The 20,287-nt window shown below is 43.0% G+C and overlaps 1 protein-coding gene across 13 annotated transcripts in view; it reads left to right on the top strand.

The window, feature by feature from the left end:
• The window catches only part of Ablim1 (actin binding LIM protein 1), a 272,608-nt gene that overhangs the window by 220,746 nt on the left and 31,575 nt on the right, over positions 1-20,287 (top strand). For 9 of the 13 annotated variants that reach the window (XM_048807393.1, XM_048807390.1, XM_048807389.1 and 6 more), the window contains exons 7-10: positions 895-982; positions 4,013-4,071; positions 16,690-16,767; positions 17,543-17,698. In XM_048807393.1, the coding sequence (XP_048663350.1) occupies positions 895-982; positions 4,013-4,071; positions 16,690-16,767; positions 17,543-17,698 (381 nt within the window). Of the gene's footprint in view, positions 1-894; positions 983-4,012; positions 4,072-6,704; positions 6,789-16,689; positions 16,768-17,542; positions 17,699-20,287 lie in introns of all 13 variants that reach the window. The other 4 variants (XM_048807388.1, XM_048807383.1, XM_048807381.1 and 1 more) reach the window with 1 other exon arrangement.

Raw genomic sequence — 20,287 nt, 5'->3', positions numbered from 1 at the left:
GGGGGGGGGAATTCATAGTTGATTGATAAAAATGTTTTAATGATAAAATACATTTGATAATTTTTAGATGGTGAAGATTTTTTTGCTAAGCTTGAATGAAAGTATTGTGGTTTTGTCTAGCTTGCATTTGAAGCATGACTTTAATGTGACTTGTCACCTGTCTAGAGAATTGTCCCTGTGTCCAGTGACACTTTGCTTTGGGGTAGTCAACACTTACAGTGATGACATCTGTCGTATTTAAGTATGTGAAATGCCAGAGAATAATGCAGAGCTACCTCAGTAATGTGCTTCCTCAGAAAACTCTTAACATAAAACCTTGGCAAAAGATTACTGAAGGCAGCATAGGAGAGAATTTGGGTTCCTTCTGTGTAAAAAGCAGTGAATGATGTCTTTTACGATGGTGTTTCTTGCCTTGATGCATGCTGGGTAGATTTTATCATTTCTCATGTTTAAGCCAGGAAAGCAAGAACACATTAAGTATAAAGATCACTTATTTTTTATTGCTTTCATATAAACTGACATTAGCTTCCAACATGAATTCTGTGTTCCTGCTTTTGAGGTGGGGTTTTTGGGAGATGGCATCAACTCATCTCAGGCATATGGTGTGTAACTGGCAATGATCCAGGCAAATCCAGGACAGGAGAGAATTGGAAGCCAAAACTCCTGAGGGGCAAGGCAGCCCCACTGTGGCAGGAACAAGTAGCTGGCCTTCGGGCCTTTCTAGTTCCAGCGAGGTTGAGGTCAGCTTTTTCACATATAGGGCTGTTGCTGTGGGGAGTTTGGTCAGTCAATTATTTTCCATGTCTCAGCATCTTCTCTTTTCTTCTAAATCCAAAAAAGAGCCTGGAGCCATGTCAAGGAGCCAGCTAAATGTCCCTGCCTTTTCTCTTGCAGGCAGGTGACAAACATTATCACCCCAGCTGTGCACGATGCAGCAGATGCAACCAGATGTTCACAGAAGGAGAAGAGATGTATCTTCAAGGTAAGGTGGACTCTTTCCCACTCAGGGAGAGAAAGCCTTCTGTGTTTGTTGAATTGTTTTTAGAGAAGGAGGCATTTTATTAGCTGAGAAGCTACCCAAATCCAATACAAATGCGGCCAGAAGTTACCTCATCCATTAGCTTTAATCAGCCAAGCAGTTGCTCGCTGGCTGGGAGCCCCTGGGGCTGTTAACAAATGAGCTGAGTGTGTTGCTGCTTGGAAAGAATGAATAAGATTCCATGTTCCATAAGAGGGAAGAGTGGCAATCAGCAATTCCTCCCCCACCTCTCCTCAGGAATATGTTTGGAAAACAGAAGATCGAAGGAGAGAAAGCTTTCTAGAAATTTCTAGAAGTGTCCCTTATTTGGTGGCTCCTTTTCCTTTTCTCCTTTCACTGTCCTGTGAGGATGGTCTGAAGTCTCCCAGCATGCTCTTCTCTGGCTTTCCAGAAGAAAAGCTCACGTTTGATGCATTTCCTCACAGACACATTTCATCCTGTTCAAACAGTACAGTTCTCCTACCAAAATAGAGAATGAACAAGCACACAGGCAAAGTCCCTACACAAGAAACAGAGACGTTTCTGGTGACAAGGAAATACTCCTTTCCAGGGAGTCCTTAGATTTTTCTTAATTGAAAATAATTTTGAGGAATGTTCCCAGTGTGAAACGATGATCCATCTTTATTTTCTCCCAAATCCCAAAGCCTCTCAGAGAGGATTTAGGTGCAGATTCTCTACCAGCCAAACAGCACCATCTGCACAAACATTTTACTATTTTTATCTTTAAAAAGAGTCATTAATTAGACAAGGTTCATCAGGAAAATTAGCGAGAACTGTAAGAGCGGTTGCTTATTCAGTTCTGATAATTGCTGGGTCTCGGTTCCCCTGCCTCTTCTTCACTCCCCTTTACCCATAACACCATGCGACTGTTTAATGAATGGTTTGCTTTGCTCTCTCGATATTCTTTCTGTGCAACTAAAAGTCTGTAGAAATGATTTTCGAGGGTTAAAGGACCGTCTTGGCTATTCCCTCAAAAATTGCTGGCAAGGCGAGAAATGGACAACCCAGTGTCATTTCAGCTTTAGAGTGATCACTCTGAAAAATTGCAGTGGAAAACACCACCGAATGCTGAAGGGCCTCATGGGAACGCAAGTGACAAGCACTGCATCTGTGGTCTCATGGGGGCTTCATAGGACACGTGTTCCCAAGGACAGGCTGTACAGCTATAGTGGCAATAGGCAGGTGTCGCTTTGCATTTTTCTGCACAAAGCAGATCGATTCCCCATGTGGTCTCTGGGCCTGCTTTTAGATTTTGGTGTGTCACTTACTCCCAGGACAGACACAGGAGTACACGTCAACCTATGTCTGCTCGGGTGCAGTTCTGCACGTCCACAGCGGCTCTGGAAGCTGAACGCAGGAGAGTGGTTTCAAGTTGTGCACAAATATAGCACATTTACAAGATGGGCTACCTTCAGAATTCCAGGGATTGTTCTACATCTCTGGAGTTGTGCTGTGGTACCCTTTGCCTGCCCTCTCGGCACATCCTTGAAGAATGAGCAGTTTCATCTTTCTCAGCATCTGAGAGTCACATTGCTGGTGTGTCTGACCTCTGGAGAACAGTGCTGCCATTGTGTGCAGACTGTGTTCCGGCCAGTGCCCCCCCTCAGCAGCACCTTCACAGCGAAGGTTCTCCCGGCCTGGGCCTGGGCCTGACCTCGGCTCTCCACATTAAGAGATTTCCTGTGCTTTGTAGTTAGCCTTTGAGCCAGAGTTAGTGCTGAAGGGACCGGTGTGTCTGTCTGGGGTTTGCTTGTTTGGTTTACTTTCTTTCTTTTTTTTTTATTTTTGGCTCTGGGAGAAGCAAGGTAGAGGTGATTTTTAAACAGTTTACAGTTTTCTTCTGATATGGAATATATTTCCTTGTCATTAATTGAATATTATTTTAGCTCAGTGGTATAAAGCAATTTAGGTCAGTTTAATATGGTGACTTTTCAAGTACACAGAGGTTATGCTTAAAGAAATCAAGACTGAAGCTATAAAATGCAGAAAGATTGATGTTCCTGCTGAGACTGTTATGTGTGTCAATTTCTCACTACTTTCCACTTAGAAAAAGATTGACTTGGGTTTTTTAAGTGCTCAGACTCTTCTGCTGCTCCCGATATCTGAACAAACTCTTAGGTGGACGTGGAACTTGCATAGTGGTATAAATGGCCCATACTTATATAGTACATGTATGGTCTATACAATCATATGTCAGGCCCTGGATTCTGGAGATAAGAGCTTTCTTTAAGAGGTAAGTGTTTTGCTTAATTCTGTGCTGTGGGTTCTACCCATGAAAGTACTTCATAGAGTGAGAAACTATTGATCCAGGTATAAGAAATAACACCAAAATAGTTGTGTGACTAGTTTAAAACCGAAACTTTAAAAAAAAAGTTAATTAAGCGGTTGCAGGATTCATAATGTAATTTTAACCTGGCTGTCAGTTATTTTAATTTCCTGCTTCAGGATAGGTGACTATAGAATTGGGTCAATGAGAATTTAGTGAGTTTTACTTCTGGATCTTCTATATACAAACTATCTACAGCCAGAATATTCTGGATATAGACTACCTAGTTTGACTTTATTTCTCCAACCAAATAGCTTGATTGTTTTGATGTTCTGTCAACATGGCTTATATATCTGAAATTAAGTGCAGCATGTAGCAAGCACTCAGACTTTACTTTTAAAGGATAATAATATGATTTAAAGAGAAAAACTAAATAGACCTATCAAGAGCTAAAATACCTCTTGCATTAAACCATTCTTGTGATCTAGAACTATGACCTTTATGAGCAAGCTTGGGCCAGATGAGGAAACCTCACCTAGGGGTTGGAGTTGTTTGACTTCAGTGTCATAAGCCACCTGGGCATGGGGCCCTAACACTCTCCTATGACAGGGAAAGAGGAATATGAGCCACTCTCAGAAGCTCAGTTCACTAGGACTGCAGCTTCTCTCCATTTCCTTTACTCTGAGCGGTGCTTCATGTCTTTCCAGGGTCCACCGTTTGGCATCCCGACTGTAAGCAATCTACCAAGACAGAGGAAAAACTGCGGGTAAGGAAACCATTAGAACCATAATGCCAGGTGCATTTGGAGGCCACAGGTTTCATAGTCACAAATTCTTGGGGCAAGGGTTGGGGTGAAATTACTTTTTACTGATTTGTTTTTTCTCATAGCAAACCAAGTTCAAAGGCCTTTTGGCCAGCTCAGGGGGTTCTTTTTTGCCTTAAATTTATTGTTGTGATTTTTACTCCACATGCTTGTGTTGGATAAAGTAAGCCCTGCCTTTCTGGTCAGCTTAAGGCATTCAAACAAAAGTCCATGCAGATGGGGAAAAAATAATTCACCCGGTTCTAAAGCCAACATCTGGTGACCTTCCTGCAAGATGGCTTTGTACTGAGCCCGTGATGCCCTGCTTCCATCCATTGCTCTCAAATCCAAACTCACTGGAGCAACCTCCAGCTCCAAATTGATGACTTGTCAGATAAAATCTTAGGGGAAAACAATGATGAGCTCAGACATGCAGGTTGGTCAATATTCAGAACTCCTCCAGATGACAGTATTTTATGTTTCAGAAGCAAATACCATTGTCACATTGTGATTGTAATCTGGATCCTGATCACACGTCCCTAGTTTTTCATCTGGTCTATGAAGGTTTTTGTTTTGTTGTTTGTTTTTCCCCCAGAGCAATAATCAGACTGAATCTCAGTCCCTCAGTTTAGCTAACTTGAGGGTACAATGGAAAAACGGGAGCGTGACCTCACAGCATTTGCTATCTCAAGGAAAAGAATGATCTGGATTTATTTTGGAGGCCAAACTCCAGTATGTGGAATGCTTTCTTATCTGCCCTGAGCAGGCCTGTGTTACATGACGTGTGTAATTCCAGCAGAGCCATGGTTCACCCGTGGGACCTGGTCACCGACGTGTGACTTGTGAAGGGATGACTAGGCTTCTGAGAAATGGTTCTCAGATTTCAGATCCCTTTGCTTGCCACCTGAGTAATCGCATCTCTTATTTTCTGGTGCCTTTTATTTATTCTCTTCATTGCAACAGACGTATGCATAGGAGCTTTCTCCCCTTTGCTTTTATTTCTCTCTCTCTCTTTTTCTTCCTCAGATGTCATCTGTGTATCAGATAGAGACACTTTGCCATTTGGATATTTTAGAAACTTGTCCCTTGCCTGTAACCCTGAACAAAAGTAGTACTCTTAGAATTCACAGTTATTATGAGCAGATTTTAAGTAGAAGTTAAAAGAAAAATTTTCTTAGTATAATTGAATAAAGGTAAGAATGAGCAGGGGCTGGGGTTGTGGCTCAGCAGTAGAGCCCTTGCCTAGCACACACAAGGCCATGGGTTCAGTCCTCAGCACCACATGAAAATAAATAAATAAAATAAAGGTATTGTGTCCAACTACCAAAAAAAAAAAAAAATGTGAGCAGGGGAGGGATTTGCCCACAAATGCCCAGATGTTCTGTTCTGTTTCCTGACACACAACTTCAACTTGAGCACACAGGATTTCTCTTGAATGTTGTCACCAGACTGGCGAGGGACTTTAGAGGAACCATGCATGCTTGGAAAATGAATTATCTTCATAATAGAGGAGAACACTAAGGACAGTACTTACTGTCACTTTTGCCCCAAGAATGTACCATTCACAACATAGCTGAGGCTGCTGCCCAGAAACCACCCAGGGAGCCAGCACATCTTCCATTCTCTACAGGGTTGCTTTTAGTTTTTTGAATAGTCATTTTTACTTGATCCCTGATGAAATCTTTGGCTAGGGGGCCAGGGACAAATTGAGGCGTGCTAATGAGACCAGACTGAATGGAATGTGCATCTTTTTTTTCTATAAAGATAACTTGAGTTTGGGACTGATGTTCCTAAAATGATAATAAATAAATAAAGATTCACATCTCCATGAAACTCTCTGGAGACGCTTATGAAAACAACTAGTGAAATATTTCATTCTGGCCAAAAGGAGCTCTTGTTTTGTTCCCTCAGTGAGCTTTCCAGAGAATTCCAGCACTCTCCTCCTGAACCTGGCATCCACTACTTGGGAGGCCAGGTCAGCACTCTGGCTGACTGTCCTTGGGAAGCCCAGTAGTGAGGAGGAGGGCACCCCTGGGGAAGGGGTCTGAGGGTGCCCAGAGTTAGGGCCCAGGGGTGTTGGTAGGGCTTAGAGGCGAGCAGAGTCTGAAGAGAAGATGGAATCTTGCACTCTCTTGAGGGTGTGTCCACACATCACAAATCCCCAGCCAAGGTTCCTAGGCCTTTCACCACATGTCACATCAGGAGCAGTCTCCATAGCAAAATGAAAATGTTTTAAGGATCTTTCAGCAGCCCTCCCAAGTAATCCACATTCTTGTCATTGAAGACCTCATGGGGCGTTTGTAAGAACAGAATCTGATGACCGCCTCTTGGTTGGCTTCATATACCGTAAGCACATCGAGCCAAACTAAATGGAAAGGGGGGTGGATGTAGATAAGTGTATTGTAATTTCAAGACCAGTTAATATGCTTTAAACTTGGGCCCCAAACTGACCCCCAAATGGCACATGTACATCAATGGAAGTGATGTCACTTGCTGTTGCTATCAAATTGGTTTCCTCTCAGCTTTTTTGTTTTCTAGGGTTTCAGAATAAGGGGTTCTTGTTGTTTATTCTTCCCTTTTCTCATGTTTCATGGCAGCCACCAAACATCTACCGCTCTTCCTCTGATTTCTTTTATCCCAAAAGTCTGATTCGCCGCACAGGACGGACTCCATCTCTGCAGGTTGGCGCTGTGTCTGGCCGTAGCTGGGAGCCGCTGCCGTGGGCCTAGGCTTCTCTGTTGCTTTCTGTGGCTGCCTTCCTCACGTAACTTGTCCCCTCCTGCAGAAGTCAATGCTGCCCTCACCCGAGTGTGCCTCACGCTCTGACCTGGGCTGTTCTCTCTGATTGGTGCTTTCCTTCAGAGCAGTGGCTAAAGTGTCATCTCCATTAAAGCCGGTGCACAGAAAGCTGCCGTTTGATCCTGCACCCCATATTTGTTCAAGGAACAAATATCGGCCACACTCCCGGGTGCAGTGCCAGCCTGGATGCTGTACATCTAGCCTCGTAGGGGAAAAGAGACAAGTCATGATAAAATGGGGCGGAAACATGTCACAAGTCCTGGATCTCAAACGCCACATTCTCTGGGATGTCAGATGAGGCCATGGTCTCCAGGGACACTTCCTGAGAGATGCAGTCTTTAGGTTGAATTCTGGAGGCTGGAGAGGATTGGAACAGGTGGAGATGAGGAGAAAGGAACAGGCCCAATGAGAACCCAAAAGCTTCGAGCAGGGGAAAGCCATGCTGGGAGGGAGTGGATTGGATCAAGAATGGATTTGTGAAGGGAGAGTGGGCCCCCATCTGTGGAGACTGGGGTATCCATCTAGATTCTCATTTGCTCTCCTAGTAGTTCCTGTGGAGGTTGTTAATCTTAATCCCATTTTACAGACGCAGAGACTGAGACTGAGGCCTCTCACAGTTAAAGAACTTCTCCAAGTTTCCCCACTGATAAGTAGAAAAGCTAGGATTGGATCTCAGGTTTCTGGGAGCCCATAGTCATTTTCTTTTTACTGCAAGGGGCCAGTGAGAGAGAGACCTAGGATACCAGGAAGAGGAGAGCCCTAAGTGCTCGCAAGGGCCCTCTTGGAGGACCACTGCTGAGCATAAGGAAGAAGAGTATGGCCTGCCTTGTGTGCCTTCCTGGAGCAGTGAGGGACTCTGTCTTCCACAGGAGCAGCAAGGCAGGAGACCATGTTGCTGCCCAGACTCACTTTCTCTAGGGTTCCTGAGAAGTCAGGCCTGTGAAATTGCAAGTGACTTTCCACTTTCCCACGCTGGCCCAGACGAAACCCATTCCACAGCCCTGGTGACAGTTTGGGACTCAGCCCAGTACTCCTGTCAGGGCTTTGTCCTGTGACTTCCAGAACTGCACTAAGGAAGAATTGAGCTTCTATCTGATTTTATTACGATTCATGTTCATATGAAGTATAGAATTTTATAGTGGAAAGAAACCTCATGGAGCTGAGCCTCCGAGTTCCTCCCCCTGCAGAATGACGCTGATGGAGCAGCGTGCCCAAGGCTGCACGGGCCGATGGCTGCAGAGACTGTAGACTCTGGTTCTCTGACTCCAGGCATTGGGGGCCTTGCAGTGCCCATGGTACCAGGTTCCGACTTGGACTTGTGCGGGACCTTCTTTCTATTTTAAGGCTCAGCCCCAATGGCAGACAGAGTTCCCCCACACAACAAAATGAAAGGCTTCTGAATCCAAAGGAGCGGCTCATAATGAACCCCACTGTGAGGAGCCCTGCTCAGACTTAATGCCTCTACTTGGAAGGAAGTTGCATTTTCAATAGTTCCCCCGCCTCCAATAGTATATTCTTAATTCAATTAGTTTCATATTTTCTTGGCCTAAGACTATGGCCAAGTGGTACATTTTCATGACTTGAAGAAAAATACCATGAAGTGTGATTTTTTTTTTTTTTTTGGTCTGCTCTAGACCCTTATGTTTAAGAGAGAGAACGTGAATATCTGTTTCTAATAACTTCTCCCTTCCTATCCTGTTGTTCAAAAGGAACATCTGATTCCCATTAACCAGCCGTAAATATCAGTGAAGTCAACTTAGCCCTATCACAGAACACTGTAAACAGCCTGGGACCTGGCAGGGCCTCCCTTCCCCTCTGCCAGCAGGGTGGCTCCCCAGGACCTTTAAGAAGCCTGAACACTCCAAGGGACACCTCTCTCAAGTCACGGTTGTTTCCATCTTTCGAGTGCTTTGACCTACACAGCAGCTCATTTTCACCACGTAACAAAGCCCCCTTAGCTATTAGGTGAGCTTGTCCTTGTAGGGACAGCCAGTACTCTGTGCCCCAGAAATAAGTCCTGGTTTTGTCGCAGAGGAAAGTTATATTTATAAGGAAAAAAGTTGTTTGATTATTTACATTAAGAAATCACTCCTTCCTTTCCTTCGAATTAGAGGTAAAAGAAAAAAGATGAAAGAACATATTCTGGTTTTACTTCTTTGGAGGAATTTTATGTGAATAGCAATGACTTTTGTCTATAGGTAAAACTCAGTTCTGAGCATTTCTAATTCATTGTAGGCAAAGTGCATGGTACTCCCAGGACCAAGCTGTAATAACCCAGAAAGGGTCACTTGCTTTTGTTTTAAAAATGAGTTTCTTTGCTGTACTTTGAAGGCTAAAAGCATGAATTGACTAACTTACATAATGGGCATGAGTTTTTTTTTTCTTGTGAAACTAACATTCACTTATTACAATGTACATTCTTGAAAATCTAGAACCAAAACAAATACCATGTATATGTTTTTATTTTTTTAAAGCCATGATATGATTTTATGATGAAAAACCTTATGTACATCTAGGACAAGGAAATAATGTTGTGGACTCTCACTGTCACTACAATGTCACCACAGCACATCCTGCTTTCTTTGTCCATAGGCCTGGGGATCTCATCCCCTCTGGGGGTCATTGCAACACAGTCAGACACAGAGGTGTTAAGTGTTATGTTAGGTGTTATGTGCTAGGAAGACATCCAGGCCTCTCAGCCATGGTAAAGGCTGGTGACATTTGTGCAGCTGTGTCCTAGCCCCCTCCGCCTCCTCTCCAAACACTCCAAAGGAGTTACTTTCACCCTGACTTACATTCAATGTGTGCAGATGTTAAAAGTGTCCCTTCTTCTGCAGCAGTTGGCACCACCCCGTCTGAACACCAACCAAAGCCCAAGGCAGGTACCGTCAGCATCAACAGTACTAGGATCAGGTGCCAGTCATCTTATACCTATAGTTGTTCCATAGGTGCTCCGAGATCATTCTGATCTGGCCGCCATTGCCTGTAGTCTCTGTGGCCCTCTTAGACTTCTTAGAGCCTGGCAGCGGACAGATGCAATTAGTGGTTGTTGCCTCTCTGCTCCTCTTGGACGGGGAGGGTACAGGGGTATCAGAGAGCCTCTCAGTACTGTCCTGGGGGCCTGTGGGCATCATGGCCCAACTTGGAAGGTACATGAAAAATGTCATTTCTCCACGTCCTCAACAGGCAGAGCTCTGGTAAGTGCTTTGAATGGTCAGCGTTTGAAGAGAGGTGTCAGCTGGCGGGAAACATCAGGAGCTCTCCTCCATTCATCTTCTCCTGGTGACAGTGACGGTGCCTCCCAAATGGTCAGGCAGATGAACCAAGGCAAAGCTTGGGGTGGGGACGGGAGTGTGGGTCAACTGAGGCTTTTAAAGGATTTCCTGAAGAAAGCAAAAAGGTGTGCTTTTCCAAGCATCTCACTATTGATTAAATGTCCCCCCAACACACCTTTTATTCCCCTTCCCTTTTAAATGAACTGCTAGTCTTCCAGTGAGGTCTTTCTTTGTTATTTTTTAAGTAAATTAAAAATCTTGTGAACGGTGAATATGGGAAGGTGTGCTGGGGAAATCAATGGTGAGCACACAGACCCCATCTTTGTGGGCTTGAGTGGGACAGCTCTGTGCTCTTAGAAGCCTGTTAGGGAATGCTCCTTTCTTCTTCCCGTTGCCAAAATAGGGATTCAACAATTTGCCTCATTCACTGGTAAAATACTTTGAGAGATCACAGCCTTATAACAATCCCCTCTCCATCCCCCGTGCCCTTTCCGTCCCCCTTGCCCTCTCTGTCCTACTAGCCCACATTTTGTGGGCGTTGATGTTGTTGCCAAAGATGGCATCAAAGAAATAACCGAGCTTCTCCAACTGTACTTTCAAGTTGGGTTTTTTCTACAAGAAAAAAAGTGCTTAAAGGAAAGTTAGCAAATTCCATTTGCTTTTTCCTTTTAAATGAACATTTCAATAATTTTATTTAATTCAGTAGCTAATGAGTAAACCAGTCAGATATAATAACCTGTTGAAATGGAGATTGGACTTCAGGGACTTATATACTTAATTTTTTATAAGCACATTATAGCTATACATAAGCGTGAGGTTCATTTTGACATATACTTATATGGAATAAATTTATTCCATTTCAGTCCCTAGTACCTCCTCCTTCTCTCCCCCTCTCCCCTGGCCTTCCCCCATCTATTTATTGTTTTTATAAATTTGTATTTGATGGGAATACATAAAGGTGGAATTCACCGTGGTACACACACATGCACACAGCATGATTTGGTTAACCTCATTCTACTGTCCCTCCCCTTTCCCATTCTCCTCAACTGCCCCCCCTTTATTCCTCTGATCTTTCTTCTACTTTCATGGTATTTCCCCCCACTCCTTTATTTTGTTTTAGCTTCCGCATATGAGAGAAAACATTTGGCCCTTAAATTTCTGAGTCTGTCTTATTTCACTTAGCATGAACTAGACAGACATTTCTCAAAGGAAGAAATACAAATGGCCAACAAATGTATGAAAAAATGGGGCTGGGGTTGTGGCCCAGAGGTAGAGCGCTTGCCTTAGCATGTGTGGGGCACTGGGTTCGATTCTCAGCACCACATAAAAATAAAATAAAAATACTGTGTCCACCTACAACTAAAAAATAAATATTTAAAAAAAATATGAAAAAATGTTCAACTTCCCTAGCAATCAGGGAAATGCAAATCAAAACTACATTGAGATTTTACCTCACTCCAGTTAGAATGGCAGTCATCAAGAATGCAAATATTAATAAATGCTGGTGAGGATGTAAGGGAAAGATACACTCAGACATTGCTGGTGGGACTGCAAATTAGTACAACCACTCTGGAAGGCAGAATGGAGATTCCTCAAAAGACTAAGAATGGAACCTCCATGACACAGCTGTCCCACTCCTTGGTATGTATCCAAAATAACTAAAATCATCATGCTACGCTAATATAGGCACATTAATATTAATATCAATAAGATATTATAGCAGCACAATTCACAATAGCCAAATCACCAGCCCAGGTGATCTTCAACAAATGAATGGATAAAGAAAATCTGGGATGTATACACAATGGAGTTTTACTCAGCCATAAAGAAAAATGAAATATTGGCATATGCTGGTAAGTGGATAGAACTGGAGACTATCATGCCAAATGAAATAAGCCACACTCCACTTGCTTTTAGCAGCTTAGAGTTGGGAAACCTTACTATTTACTTTTCTCCTTAGAAATGAACATACCTTTGGGGATACTATTTGAAGTCCTCTTCATATTTATTATATGTTTGTAATACAGAGACAAGAGGAATTTTGTTCATCATAAACTCCTGTAGAGAGTTCCAGAAACAAAGGCTGCTAACCCATTGAGTTAGTGAATTCAGTTCATAATTACCAGGTCACTGTGGCTACTCTGAATAACTGAGTGGGTTGAAATGGTAATTTAGGTTAAGTAATTGCATGTAGGGATCAGACAGGGAAATGTGAATTATCTATAAAATTTTGTTGCGGCTCAATGAGGTGATGCTGGACTTAAATAAATGATAAGAAACAACTGGGGGATTTGGGAGGAAGACAGGGCATCAGGAAGTCTGTGCCTCAAGGTTGAGATGAGTTTCAGTGTGTGGATTTGTCTGCTCTGTTAGAGGAGAGCTCTCTGCCTCTTGAAGATTTATTAGTCATAACAGCAAATCATGTGTCCATTAGGGGGGAAAACATGGCTGGAAGTATAAAAGGGACTCAATAATAAATAAGATATTAATTTAAAATTCAATATGTTCAGAATTTTAGGTATTTCCTATTGAATTCAAAATTCTAAATATTTAAGATTAAACACTGCAAAGATAATTGTTCAGTTTTTAAAAGTAATTTATTATCTTCTTAAAGGCAAGACCTTTAACCTCCAGCTGAGAGCAAATGCACTCCCAGAGCCATTAGGGACCCCGGCAGGAAGCAGGGAGGGCCACTGTGCTGTTGAACCCTGGAGCACAGTTCAGGAGGCAGCAGATGCAGAACCGTCCTGGCAGATAAGACAGGCTTGTGCAAGGTCACTGCCAGCCATCACGGGAGGGGCATGAGTTACTGAAGTGAGACCAGGCAGGAAGTCAATCTGTGAGAGGGTGCAGAAGCGCTTCTCAGGGTTCCTAAGAACGGGAAGGTACTGTCAGTTCCTGCCACCAGACACTAGGAATTATGAACACATCTGTGTTCTGAGGGGAAGGAGGCCTAACGTGGTGGTATGGAGAACTATGGGCGGCCTTGTCAGTGTGGCTCACATCTGAAAAGAATATTCCATCCTGAGGAAGTAAATGCAGGCAGTGCCCTTTGGTATTTGAGACTAATTGGCCAAGAAATCAAGTCTAATGCTGATCACTTGCTTCACGCCTGGCTGGATCTTCGAAGGTACTATCTCGTTTAAGACTATGAAGCAGCTGTCGCTGGTACTCTCTCCCCTGTTTGTTTTATAAATGAAGAAGTTGGGACTCAAGAAAGGTAAAAGGAAAAAAAAAAAAAGAAAGAAAAATTCCCATAATGTTGCACAACTAGCGGAACCTGGATTTGAGCTAATTATTTGACTCCAGAACCAGATTTTAACTCCACCATATTACACTACGCAGAGTTGTGTTTTATCCCCTTACTTACAGACAGGAAGACAAAGAAGGGCCATTGTAAGGAATAGGAAGTAAGAATGTAACTTGACCATGAACGGGAGGTCTAAGGAAGTAAATTTTATAAAAGAGTTTGATGGGTCAGGATGGAGCAAAAGTAAACAGTGGTGAGTGGGAGGTTCCATGCAAGGGTCATTTCTGAAGCTCTGAAACATCTTGAGCGTTTTCCAGGAAACACTAACTAGCCTAAAGATACGAGGGGCAGAGCAGTCACTCTAAGAGCCTTGGTAGGCTTGGTGACCAGCTGAATTGACTTTGAAAACTGACTGTAGATGTCTGGATTATTTCAGAATCAGAGAACTCAGGGGCAGGCCCATGCAGATTGGAGGTGATTTAGATCTGAAAACGTTTAAAGAATCAAACTTGATGAAATTGTTCATTATCCCTTAAAACCTTTAGCCCAGTAATATTCATAGTCCAAACAGGATGAATGCCTTGGAGAAAGCCTATATAACTCACAAACTCTGCTAATCCGAGGAGGAAGGAGGGAGAAACGCAGCTTGAACAGGCTAGCTTGTCCTGAGCCCTGTCTCTGCGGAGTTCTTTGTCCCTGGGAGACAGCATAAGGGTCCTTCCCCACCTGTGCTCAGGTTGGTCTTCAACTCTATTCCTATCATCACGGACAGGACAAGAGCCACCAAGCAGTTCAGAGCTGTCCCCAGGTGTGTTATCGCAGGAAATGGCAGTGATGTCCCTGGCCCACTCTTGGCAAAAACAGGGATGAGTTACATACAAGACACCACCAAGCTCAGCATGTGACTTGGCTTTTCAGTTAATGTCCAGGTGCTTGTTAAGGACACAGGCCCTTGTCACAGCAACCCCAGTAAGTGAAGACCTGTCACCCCTGCAGCCCGCCTCTCCCACCCACCTCCACTCCAGGGCGCTCAGGCAGTGAGCCCACAGGGCAATGAGCATATTTTCAGTTAGCATTCCTTCTTTTCTGCTACTGATGTCAACGTGTTGCTTAGTACCCTCACCCTCTTTGTTCCATAGCTGTGTTGGGAAATACATGAGTGCACTCACCTTATGATGTAGACAAAAATCAAGTGCAGGAGTTAGCTGGGTTCAAATCCTAACTCAAACCCTTCCTACCTCTACAGCTTGGATCACTCATACCTCTTTCTCATCTGTAAAATGGGGTGAAAACCCATCTCACTGAGCAGATTTAATGCGGTTAAGCTGGTATAGGCTCAGCACAGGCCTGCCACATAGGAATTGGGCAATAAACACTGGCTGCTATTCCTGTGTTGTTGCTTAAATAAGAGGTTTTAATTTGATACCAAGTTTAGCAAATATTAAGTCCTGGCTACTTGAACCTGAAGGACTACCTGTATTTAATTATCCCACAGAGATGGATGTCACTTCAACTTTCAGTAAAAAGACTTTTTAAAAATAATTTTTAAAGGAGGGTTATATTTGGGTAATGCCACTTCTGTAGTTTGATTGAGAAATGGATCTAGAAACTGGACATTCTTTTAGTGTAACGCAGATCCTTTCTTTTCCAACATGCTCTGATGTAGAATTTTCTCATATTGAAATTCACCTGTGATTGGGAAATAGTAGCTTCAATCACAGTTGGAGGAGAACGCTTGTATGTGGCAGGTCGTGGAAGCGCTGAGTGATGCATGCCTCCATCTGGGCATAGTGACACTTCTCCCACCACTGCTCAGTCAGATATCTCTGGGCACAGCCCTCCTGTGAGTGTGGCTTTGAGAATGAGTCCAACCATGCCTGCCTTAAGTGGCCAGCTATGTCTGCGCTCCTTTTTTCAGGTGTGAATTGGAGACACAGCACCTGTGCTATTAGGAGTTCTTTGGGTTCAGTTATACCTATATTCAAGGTGTCACTTATTGGTAGGAATAGAGCCAAAGGGAAATGTCCTATTCTATTGTAGATCTTAAAGTCATCTGCTCCAGAAAATAACTGCACAGACATGAGGAAGTCTCTCAAGACCAGGACCTTAGTTTTCTGTGTAAAACTTTCCAAAATATGCCAAGCAGAGGGGGGAGGCTCTCAACCCTAGTTCATTCATTTCCCGTGGGTCCAGCCTGCATAACCAACACTCTCAGGGTTCTCAAGTACCTATGATGAGGTCCTATTTCTTCCACCTTCTTCAAGCTCAGGATGTTCTCTGTGTTAGGCTCAAATCATGGAAGAGACATGAGTTGGTGCCTGCAAATAAATTTGAGCTCATTCTCTCCACAAATGTTTATGCCTTCTGTGTACCTGTGCAAAGCATTGCATGTATGCAGTGGTGACAACTGTGTGAGGGTGGAGAGCATGACCAAAGTCAAGGGGGAAGTAGACCTGATGTAGCAAAACCAATAAATGTATCAATTGGAATTTTTATTCACAAAGGAAAAAGTAAGAATGGCACTGTGAGAACTCTGGCCTGGAAAACAGGGAGGGCCTCCCTGAACAGGTGATGTTTAAGACTTTAGGCTTGAAGGAGGAAAAAGAGTCAACCCAGTCAGATTGTGGGTAAGAGCATTGCAGGCTGAGGGAGCATCGGGGATAAGAACCCCTAGGCAGGGAGGTGCTCCTGCTTCTGTGAATGATGACAGGTGATGAGTGACAAGGTAGGAGAAGGCAGCGGAGTGATTGCGAGGCCCTGGGAGTTGTGGTTTTATTCTGAGTTGATGCTGAAGCCAAAAGCAGGATATTGGAAGTTCAAATTATGTTCTTTAAAAGAAATAAAATAAATCTCTTTTGAAAGATCCACTGGGTGCCAAGTGCATTTGAAGAAGTCAAGGGCAAGAGCTGGAAGCCCACAGTGGGGGGCATTGCAATAGTCCAGAGGAGCCAAGGTGGTGACAGGGCTGGGATTGTGGCCATGCAGCGTGGGAGCAGTGTGCTGCATGAGAAAGCCAGAGGTTTTTGTGGGGAGCAAGAAGAGGAAGACACTGAGAAAGACCCCCAATGCACTTTCGGTGCCAGGTCTCAAAACTAGTCTACATGTCCCTTTCCTTCAAGGTTGTATTTTCCCTTATCTTCAAAGAAAAGATACGACATCTCTCCTCCTTTAACTAGTTTTAGTACAGCTTAGGGACCCAGGCCTTCTTGATTCTGACGCCATGGCCTGAAATCTCACAAGTCACCATTTATTTTACAGCCAACCAGGACCTCTTCAGAAAGTATTTATTCCAGACCAGGATCCAGCATCCCTGGCTCACCAGGTCACACTATCTATGTAAGTATCTGCTTCCAGAAGGGACATTTGTGGGGCAGCTAAGTTTGGGGATTGAAATAGCAGAATGGACAATCCAAAACAGAAGCTAATGCAAAATGATTCATCTCTGTTAGAGATCCAGTGTTCATCTTGGTACATCAGCCCTCCAGGTCATATTTTCCTTCAGGTGATTCAATTTGTATGTGGTCATCAGATCAAAAGATGATTGCAAAATGCAAGACTTAAAAAAATTTTTTTCAGTGCTGAGGATCAAACCCCGGATCTTGCAAATTATAATGAGCGTCTCCTCCAGTCCTGGACTTCTAAAATTGTCACACCTAACTTACATACAGATATATAGGGATTAATTATATATTTTTATAACACTGTTGCTGAGTATTCTTAAATTCTGACATCAAAGATATTTAAATATTTAGTTTATTAAATAGGCAGTTCTTGGTTTTAGCCATCTGGGAACCAATTTCTTGACCATCTGTTTGAGATTTCTTTCCTTTCCTGTAGTAAATTAGAAAATTATTCTTCAGGTTTACACATTTTTATATTTAACAAATTCTGCACATAATTTTTCTTAAGCTTTAGATGATTTAAGGGGGAAAAAACCCGATTAACTGATGGTATAAATTGGTAATTCACTGGAAAGCATGGCTGCGCTAAGCAAGGGGTTTTGGTTTGTTTTAAGGTCTTCACATTTTAAACAAGACATAAAATTTACTGGCAATAGTTTCTCAAGAAATGAGACTGCAGAGTAACAATTCTCTCCATTTAACTTTACTAGGCAAAAGTAGACAACGAAATCCTGGATTACAAGGATTTAGCCGCCATCCCCAAGGTCAAGGCAATTTATGACATTGAACGTCCTGATCTCATTACCTATGAGCCTTTCTACACCTCGGGCTATGATGACAAGCAGGAGAGACAGAGCCTTGGAGAGGTAATAAATTCCTGGTGGTTGCAGGATGTACCGCAGTTCACTTTCTTTGTAGTCACACGTGCAACAACTGATGTTTGGAGTTAAAATAAATCAGTCTTTTCGACTGTCTTTTGTTTGTGGGTTTCCACACCAGGTGCTTTAAGGTATTCAAAACCTGTCACGTGATCTCTGTCTCAAGGGAGGTTACAGAGGTGGAAGAACTGCACATAAAACAGCAGAGTCAGGCTGGGATAGAAGCTGTAGAGTTGTCAGGGAAGACTAGGGGAGGGAGAGTCTTCTGGGAGTCTTGAACTTCAAATGAGCCTGAAGTATATTCATGGGGATTGTGATGAGAGAGAGCATTTCTGTAGCTACCGAAATTTTGGTAGCTACAGTTTTCAGCATCTTCACATAATCAGAATGTACAAGAAAAGAAAAAAAGTAGAGATTGTGGTAACAGCAAAGTACACCGGGATGAGGTGAGATCTGGAATCAAATTACCTGGGCTCTACCCAGGGATCACCACACACTGGTGGTCTGACATTGCCATGTGACAACCATTCCAATTCTACTTCCCTCATCTGGAAAATAGGCTACCTCACAGGGGGCTAGAAAGGAGTACAAAAACTAATCGATGTAGAGCAGTTAACAGAGGGACAAACGTGTTAATGTTCAGCAAATGGCAGCTGCTACCATTATTACCTGTCCTCCTGGGGCTTAGTGGTGCTTGGCCAACAGACACACCCCACTGCCGGACCACAGCTTCACATGGCTTGGGCTCCTCCCTCTGGTCTTTTTTTCCTGGCCTCTTCAACTCATTCTGTTTTTCTCTATTTATTTATGTATTTATTGGTGCTGGGGACTAACCCCAGGGCCTTGAGCATGCTAAACACATGCTGTACCTCAGAGCTACTGCCCCAGCACCCCTTCCCACTTTAGTTTTTAAATTGGAATCATCTGTAGACTATTTGAGTCCATTGAGGGAGATATTATCCAAGTAGTTGCCTCAAATCAGCCATTCAGCCAAAGTTGAATGAGAGTGGACAGTCACGCAGTGTTTTCAGGCTTAACTGAGATAAAGGAAAAGCATATTAGTATAGTGAATCTGTTTAATTTGTCGTCAGTTATACACAGATAATATTTATTGTTTTATAATTATATTTACATTGATTTATATTTATATAACATTCCTCCTATTTGTTTATTTTCTAATTGGGGTTTTATTCCAGATCATAACTCTTCATTGCCATGGTCCATTAAACCAGAGGTGACATCCATTTTCATGTAGTGCCACCTAGTGGTTGCTTTGCTGCATTGCATCTTTGGCAGCTCTCAAATGCAGTTTGATTGGCATGGGCTGTTGAGTTGCCATTGGGCAACAAAGAGTGTTGCAAAGTGACCTAGGTGATCAAGGGCAAGGAGAGGCTCCCGAACAAATTACATAGGGGCTGGTCTTAGAGCAAGTGGATGAGAATTTATTAATGTTCAAGTCATACAACCAAGGAGGAGCTGAGTTTTTTTATGGTGGTCTGTGTTTCCAAGTGAATCCATTTGGGGCAGTAAAACATCAGGCTCTTAAGGATTAAGGCTTTGAAGTGAAATTTTCAATATTTAAAATCAGACTCTGGCTGGACATGGTGATGCACATCTATAATTCCAGCTATTCAGGAGGCTGAGGCAGGAGGATTGCAAGTTTGAGCCAGCCTGAGCAACTTGGCAAAATCTTGTCTCAAAAAAAAGTCTGAGAGGTGTGTAGCTCAGTGGTAGAGTACCCCTGTATTTAAGATTTAATCCCCAGTGCCCACAAAAACAAACAAACAAATAAAAAACACTGACTCTGGTATTTACTAACCCTATATTTATGAACCATGTGACTGAGAAAATTTCATACTTCAGTCTCCTTCCCTGTAAACTCAAGGTAGAAAACAATAATTGCTACCTACCTCTAAAGTCTTTATATAAGGATTAGGTAAGGTATTTAGATTAGAACAGTAATTCATACATAAATGCTCAACAGAAATTCTAGCTGCTCTCAGATTCAATGCCATTACCATCATAACCTGGAATGGTGACCTAAGGGTTTCTCTATGGATAGAGGATGTCTCCTGGAATAGATATCAGGTATGTCAAACTCTCCCCAACACATGGATCTTGCAGGGAGTAAACTTTACAAGTTATTCTATTATTTATTCCATTCATTATTAGCACTTCCTTTGTAGAATCCATATATAGACATTTTAGAAACACAGGAGTAACTTTGAGTTCTGCGTAGCCCTCCACCTGAGGAGTGGATCCAGAATGCATCATCAGAGCAGGAGGAGAGCTAGCTTCTCCACAGGGGGCCATCCTTGGCCAGCAAAGATGCCCTAGAGACAGGCCATAGCTGCAGACATTACCATGGGGCCTGAGGAAGCTTGCCGTGCAAGAGAGTCTGCCATGTCATTGTTAATGTGGGGAAAAGATCCAATTCTAAAACTAAGAAATCCACCCCTGATGTTGTTCTTTAGAATGCTTATTTTGCATTTCATTTCTAGTTGAAAACTTCTTACATTTTAATTACAAACATTTTATTTATTCAGGAAATATTCACTGAGCACCAAATATGTGGCA

Source organism: Marmota marmota, unplaced genomic scaffold (assembly GCF_001458135.2).
Source record: "Marmota marmota marmota unplaced genomic scaffold, marMar, whole genome shotgun sequence".
NCBI classification, from domain to species: Eukaryota; Metazoa; Chordata; class Mammalia; order Rodentia; family Sciuridae; genus Marmota; species Marmota marmota.
The sequence above is the reverse complement of the archived record's forward strand: the minus strand, read 5'-3'. Positions and strand labels throughout refer to the sequence as shown.